At 35.9% G+C, this 7,948-nt stretch overlaps 1 protein-coding gene across 1 annotated transcript; it reads left to right on the forward strand.

Moving 5' to 3' along the window:
• The first annotated feature begins 5,570 nt into the window (after nucleotides 1-5,570).
• On the forward strand, nucleotides 5,571-6,509 carry LOC102813467 (olfactory receptor 4F3/4F16/4F29-like). Its single transcript, XM_006831824.1, has one exon. It carries the CDS (start codon nucleotides 5,571-5,573, stop codon nucleotides 6,507-6,509), a length of 939 nt encoding a protein of 312 aa, XP_006831887.1.
• The last annotated feature ends 1,439 nt before the right edge of the window (nucleotides 6,510-7,948 follow it).

Here is a 7,948-nt window from a genome sequence, read left to right on the forward strand (position 1 = left end):
ATTAAAAGGGAGGATACAAAATAAGATAGAAAATTTGTTCTATTTTTAAAGTATGGTATCTATACAAAGTGAAATATCAATAGTGATACTTCTGTCTAAGGGAGCATGGTAGTGATATGTCATGGAGTTGGTTCTGAGTCATAGCAACCCTGCATAGGGTTTCTGAGGCTATAAATCTTTATGGGAACATAACATCTCATCTTTCTCCCTCAGAACTGCTGGTAGTTTTGAACTGCTGACCTTGAGGTTAGCAGTCTGACTCCTAACCACTACACTACCACAGCTTGTTGAGGGAAGATTCAGACTTTTTAAGTATATTCTTACACTATCAGTAATTTTTGTATTTTTACAAAAAAAGTTCTCAGGTACTAATGAAAACAGATACCAGAGTAATCAAATGTATTAGAAACGTCTTAAACCCTGTAGTTGGGCATTTTTCACTAATTGATAATTTATTTACATGCATAATTGACCTTCTAAAGAATTCTAACAGCCATGAATTTTAGCCTTAAGGTGTACATTGCCTTTTCTTGTTGTTGTTGTTCAGTGTCATTGAGTCAGCTCCAACTCATAATGATACTGTATAAGATTTCCGAGGAGCAGCTGATGGGTTTGAATGGCTGGCCTTGCAATTACCAGTCCAGTATTTATCGTACAGCGTATCTGTTGAGCCTATAGATCATTATAAATTTTATCATTTTCTCTGATAGTGGTCTGCAAATTTCTTATTCAATGAATGAGTTTGGTTTCACCTCTGAGATTGATGCCAATGTGGGCAACAGGATTCTTAAATATACAATATTTGTACTCTTTAAGAATAAGTATTAAAATAAATAAAATAAAACAAAATCCCCATACCAGTTGTAAGTTGAGTCCCAATCATGGTAACCTCATGTATGGTATAATAGAATTGTGCTCCATTGGATTTTCATTGAGGGTTTTTTTTTTTTTTTTTTTTTAAAGTAGATCACCAGATCTTTCTTCCATGGTGCTTCTGGGTAGACTGAAACCATGAAACTGTTGGTTAGTGTTTGAGCATGTTAATCATTTGCATCACTCATAGACAGTTATACTGACAATTCCTAATTCTCAGTATATGCATGTTGGGCTGTTGGGTTCTAGTTTTAACCACAGATAGTTACTGACATTAAATGAGTTGGAGAGATGAAGTGGATCTTTTTGTCCTTTTAAGAGTAATTGATTTGTTATTTCTCCAGTTAGTAAAGTGTTTGTGCATACATTCTTCATATTCATCTTTGCCTTTGTTTTAGTCTTCATCCCTATTTTCTCCCAATCTGTGGTTACTCTAGGTGTTCATAGCCTCTCTTTGTTTTAAGCCATACACATTTATGCATAGTTGATGCTCTTTGTAAATATAAATGGGCTTTGTTGACAGTGAGGAGTCTGGATTTTCAAGTTCTACAACCATTTTTTTTTTTTTCAATTTAAAGATTACAGTTTTGGGATTTATTATGGATTCTTCTGAGTTATAAGATAAAATAAGCTACACAGAATGTAATAAATGAAAGATAAATCTTTAGTTTTCTTATAAAAGTATACACCTCTTTTCTTCCCCCTTATAATCCTATGGGAATCCCTTTGGTTTTATGATCTCAGTCTGAGAATCCCAGTACTCTAATGCATCACTGGGTCACAACCTTTTACTGTAGCTAAATAGTTGCAGACTGTGTCTCCAATTGTGTTATATTCCTTTCTTTCCTAGGGAGGGTGGGGGATGGGATGCAGGCAATACTTATACTACACATGAGAATATTTAGTTTAGGGTAGTTCTCTTACTTCCTGCCCATAATGCTACCAGAGGTCTTTGACAGTGAAGGTAGGTGGTGGGGGTAAAGGGAGGACTATAATCTACTAGAGAAAAAGCCCTTTACTCAGGTTCTCCTGCCCCCAGAGAAGTGTATAACAAAAGAAGCAGAAATTGCCCAGGAAGGAAGAGATACAACTATTGTATGGAAAAAGGCATACAAAAACAAGTGAATTTGATTTCCAATAGGATTCTAAATTTGAGTAGCAAGCTGTGAAAGAAAGTCACTATAACCTAAATTCCCCTTGCTTTAAAAATCTTTAATTCCTCTTTTTTCCATATATTAACTCATTTTGTATTCACTTGCTATATTGTCAGCATGTAATCTGGTCCAACAAAAGCATTAAGACCTCTAGTCCCTAAATTTCCCTGTCTTTTTTGCGATATTCCATCCTGTTCATTGCACCAAACAAATGTGTATTGCATTACTGTGTATTTCATGAACAGTGTCACAAAAGTATTTCTGTTGATATTTCTCCCAAGTTTATGATATCCATCTTTAACAGGATTCTCACAGTTGCTTGCAAGTCTTTTAAATCATCACTTAATTCTTTCTTGATTTCTTTTATCCCACACATGTCTGTGTGTAGCATATTGCTTTGCTTTCCCTTTTTATTCTTCATTTGCCTAAAATTTCTGACCCTACATTATTGAATTGTCTCCACCTTGTCACCATTCATTGCCTCCATACAATTTTGATCCTTTTTCATTTCTTTTATTGATATTGCTCAATTTATGAGCATCAAAGTTGTCTCAGCACTAAATGTCTTTTCTTTTTAATCACTCTAGCATCTGAAAGTGACTGCCACCCATTACTTATTAACATATCTTTCTTTCTTTCTTCTGTTGCAGTTCACAGAAAGGAACTTGTTAGTGGGAAGTAATATGTAAAATATAAAAGGTAACATAATAATGTTGATAATAAATGAAAAAGCAAAGTTGTTGCCATTGTTCTATTTTAACTCTTACTGATCACATAGAACAGAGTAGAAAGACTGTCTAAGGGTTTCTAAGGCTGCAAATCTTCACTGAATCAGACTGTGACATCTTTCTCCCAGGGAGTAGCTGGTGGATTTGAATCAGTAACCTTTTGATTAGTTACCAAGCCATGTGTTTGTTCTACTTTTTGTCCATGTATGTCTCCTCTATAGTAACTTTTTTTGATATCATTATATCTTTCCTTTAAGTAAATCTTTCTTTGTCATTGCTTCAAATTTTGAATGGCTACCAAATTTTCATCTCTAGTTCTGATCTGTCATTGTTGTCATTTATCATGACATCTTTATCAGTAAATAGGCTGCTGACTTTATCTTATTGGTATCAACAGTGTGACATATTTTAGTTCTTACCCACTGCAGCCACTAAATCCCTGCCCAAATTTGTAGTAATAATCAGTGAGTTTAAGTCTTTGCTCTGTCAGTAGTAGCTGTGAAAACCTAAATAAATCAATTTACATCTGTACAGAATGGATATGGGATGAAATAGTCTTCTCTGTAAAATGCAATTTATTTAAAGTTTGTAACTTGAATATTTGTTTTAGATCATGAAAAAATAAGCATAGTCATGTGACAGAGTAAAAGCAGTATTGGATTTGGAATGACCAAACCTGATTTTTGTTTTCTCTCTGATCAGATTTGTGGTATATAAATTGCTAACATTTTGAGCTTGAGATTCTTTATCTATAAATGAAAATAATTCTACATTCTGAATATCCCTTCTGAAGGATAATCTTTATGAACAATGACATGAAAGTATGTGGTCAATATTTGCCAGCTCAGAATTCCCTTCAGTAAGTATTTCAGAAACAATTTATTATCTGGTAAAAGAATATTTATATTTTCTTCTCTGTATGATGGAAAAATATGAAAGATGCTATTAATTATATGCTAAAGACTGGACGATAGCAGCTGAATACAAGTTCCCTGTTGAACTGCTTTGGGAACTATCTTCTCTTCCTTTTTTATGATTTGTTGTTGTTGTTGTTATTTTTTAAGACTTTGTGCAATTAAAACAAGCGTCAATATAAATCTGGAGGTGAGGTTTCATTAAGATTGATTAGCTGGAAATTTATAGTAAGATTATCAGGCATTCTCTTCATGTATGAGGTTGGGAAATGTGTTAAAGCCGTTTTAACTTTGTTTTATACATGCTGGGCTTTCTAGATAAACAGGAACTGTGGAAATTAATGGGCCTGAAGAAATGTCTTTACCTCAGTGAATTTTTACAAACAAGAAAACTTTACTGTTTATGTCAATGTGTATTCTAGGTAACAAAGAGACAGAATAAATTGACCTTATCATCCTTAAACTTAGAAAGGGGCTTTAAAATGTTCATCGAAAATGGAATTAAAAGTACACGCATGCATTTTTTTTTTTTTTAACCAGACCATACCTGTTTTTGCTTCAACCTCCTTCTTTCCTCAACTCACCTCATCTTCTAGAAGCATGTCCAAATATAGCATAAGCAGGAGATTATATTTTGTAGCTAGAATTAGGGTCAGGAAACAGTCAGACACTGGAAATGTTTGAAACAGAGATGAGATTACAGGGCTAATGGCAAGGGAGATGTGGGTTCACGACATGAGAGAGTTGATGATTGTATGTTCACTATGAGCTTCAGTCTCACTTCTTTATCCTCAGAAAATGATAAGAGTTTGGGGTTCCTATGGGTGTGGTCATGGTTCGCTTACTTTGTTGTTGTTGTTTGGTGCCATTGAGTTGGTTCGCACTAGCACAACAGAATCAAGCAATGCCCAGTTCTTTACCAACCACACAATTGTTACTCTTGAGCCCATTGTTGTTGCCAGGGTGTCTCTTTGGGGGTCGTCTATTTTTTGCTTGCCCTCCACTTTACCAAGCATAATGTTCTTCTACAGAGACTGGTCTCTCCGGATAATATGTCTGAAGTATGAGAGATGGAGTCTCACCATCCTTACCTCCAAGGAGCATTCTGACTTATCTCTTCCAACACAGACCTGTTTGTTCTTCTGGCAGTCCATGGTACTTTCAACATTCTTCTCCAGCTCTGAAACTCAAATGTATCAATTCTTCTGTGGGCTTCCTTATTCATTATTTAATTTAGGGATTATGAATAATCTGAGCAAATAATTCAAATTGATTTTCCTTGACTTCTTGTCGTCCTACGCCTTTCACACCTCGGTGCTATCTTGCCTATTAACCATTCTATTAGCTACTCTATTTACATATCTGGGTGCATATGCAGATACTCTGTGACCTCAATCTCTAGTTAATCATTGCCTTAGTTTTTCCATATTTTTGAGTCACCTCTATGTCCTACATGAGAATACCTCAAAGATACACGTGCATAAGATAAAATAAGGTTAAGAGGAGAGACAACTAGAATTGCTGAAAAATGTTTCATAAGCAATTCAAGAACAGTTCTATTCAATGAGGTCATCTCTATTTTTTTTTTTTATTATTATTGTTTCAAAGTATCACCCCTCCCAAGCCTTGTCATTCACAACCACTATGTTTTCACAGTTGTTCCATTCTATACCCAGGAGGTCATAGTAGGGACTTAACTGCTTTAGGTGACTACAGGCAAAGTGCTTTTTTAGTGGTTTTATGACCTTGAGAAGGAATTGCAGAGATATAAAGTTTTCATGGTGTGAATGTACTTAAATAATTAACTACTGTAATTCTAGGGTATAATTTGTCATTCTTTTTTATTTTCCTCTTTGTTTTCTTTTATCTGATAGCTATAGAGTTCTGTAGATGATAAATCAATGGATAGAGCAAATCACTCTGTGGTGTCAGAATTTGTGCTCCTGGGAGTCCCCAGTACCTGGGAGATCAAAATTGTCCTCTTTGTGTACTTCTCCATGTTTTATGTGGCAAGTATGATGGGAAACTCTCTCATAGTCTTGACTGTGATTTCTGACTCTCACTTACACTCTCCCATGTACTTTCTGTTGGCTAATCTGTCCTTTATTGACCTGGGTACTTCTTCTATTATTTCTCCCAAGATGATTTATGATCTTTTCAGAAAACGTAGTGTCATCTCCTTTGGAGGCTGCATTACTCAGATCTTCTTTCTTCACGTTATTGGTGCTGTGGAGATGGTGTTACTAATAGCTATGGCCTTTGACAGATATGTGGCTATCTGTAAGCCTCTCCACTATCAGAACATTATGAGCCAAAAGGTGTGTATTTTGTTCTTGAGTGCTGCCTGGATAATTGGTTTGAGTCACTCTGTGATTCAACTAATTTTTGTTATAAAATTGCCATTTTGTGGTCCTAATGTGCTGGATAGCTTTTATTGTGACATTCCTCGAGTCATTAAACTTGCCTGCACAGATACCTATAGACTAGAGTTCATGGTCACAGCCAACAGTGGGTTTTTATCTCTGGGATCATTCTTCATGCTGATCATCTCCTACATTTTTATCGTGATTACTGTTCAGAAACATGCCTCAGGTGGCTCGTCCAAGGCTCTGTCAACTTTATCAAGTCATATCATGGTGGTGGTTTTGTTCTTTGGTCCTTGCATCTTTGTTTATACCTGGCCTCACTCCACATCAAATCTAGACAAATACTTGGCCATTTTTGATGCAGTTCTTACACCTTTTTTTAATCCAGTCATCTACACATTTAGGAACAAAGAGATGAAGACGGCAATGAGGAGGGTGTGTAATCAACTTATTGTTTACAGAAGAATTTCTTAACTGACAGAAATATTATGATGCTTCTTACTGTTTGAGAGTAACATTAAATTTATATTATTATAGTAACAGGAGCTTCCAAGAATACTATTGGTATTTATGTATCTCAGATTAAAGTAACCTGGTTCTTTTTCAATCTTATTTGAGAAACTGTGTTGTTTCCTGTTGTTGACTGAAGCATGTGGTGGAGTTAAAAGTATCTCTTGGAGAAAGTCAATTTCTTGTCTCTCATGATACATTACCATGGTATAGGCTTAAAAATGGAGTATTTTCAGTGTCACAGAGTGAGTTACATAATTAATTATGAATTGACACTTTAAAAAAATGAAATCAGATGGAAATATATAATTAAGATGCCAATTTACAGAAGAAATGAAATTTACAGAAGTGGAAGCACATATTGTCTTGAGTGAAGGGAAAGGAAAAATAAATAACAAGCAAACAAATAAATGTAATACCTTAAAAATGATGTCAGTTTATTAATTTGGCACACACACAAAAATTTGTCAAGTGTTTGGACTTCTGCATAATCCTAACTCTTTGTTTCACTTCAAAGAAGACTCTGGAAAGTCAAATGATGTAGATAACATTAATGAGCAGGGAATTAGAGCAAATGGGGTATTCTGGGTTATTTAAAGAGTTAATGATATTAGGGATTTCTGGTGTGGCATTGTGGGTTCATGTGCTGGACTGCAAAGTTGGTTTGAACGGCAGGGTGGCCGGTTCAAGCTCAACAGCTGCTCCTAGGAAACCCTATACAAGGTCGCTATGGGTCGGAACCCACTTGATTACTATTAACAAGAACAATGGTATTAGATTTTGTTAGCTTAATGGAGTCCTGATGTGGTGCTGTAGGAGAAACACTAGACCAAAAGGTCAATTTGAACCACAAGGTTGCAGTTCAAACGTGTTGTTTTTGTTAGGTGCCATCGAGTCGGTATTAACCCATAGCGATGTTATGCACAGCAATATGGAACACTGCCCGATCCTGAGCCAACCTCACTACTGTTGCCATGCTTGAGTCCATCGATGCTGCCACTTGGCCAATCTATCTCGTTGGGGTCTTCCTCTTTTAATCTGACCCTCCACCTTACCAAACATGATATCTTCTCCAGTGACTGGTCCCTCCTGACAATATGTCCAAAATATGAGAGATGAAGTTTGGCCATCTTGGCCTCTAAGGAGCACTCTGGCTGCACTTCTCCCAAAACTGATCTCTTGGTTCTTTTGGCAGCCCATGGCACCTTTAATACTTTGCACCAACATCATAACTCAAAAACCATCAATTCTTCTATGGCCTTCCTTACTCACTGTCCAGCTTTCACATGCATATGAGGTTATTGAAAATAGCATGGCTTGGGTCAGGCACACATTAGTTTTCAAGCTGACATCTTTGCTCTTCAACACTTTTTTTTTTAGAGATGAGGAACAGGGTATTTTTT

This window comes from Chrysochloris asiatica, unplaced genomic scaffold (genome assembly GCF_000296735.1).
Source record: "Chrysochloris asiatica unplaced genomic scaffold, ChrAsi1.0 scaffold00004, whole genome shotgun sequence".
NCBI lineage: Eukaryota > Metazoa > Chordata > Mammalia > Afrosoricida > Chrysochloridae > Chrysochloris > Chrysochloris asiatica.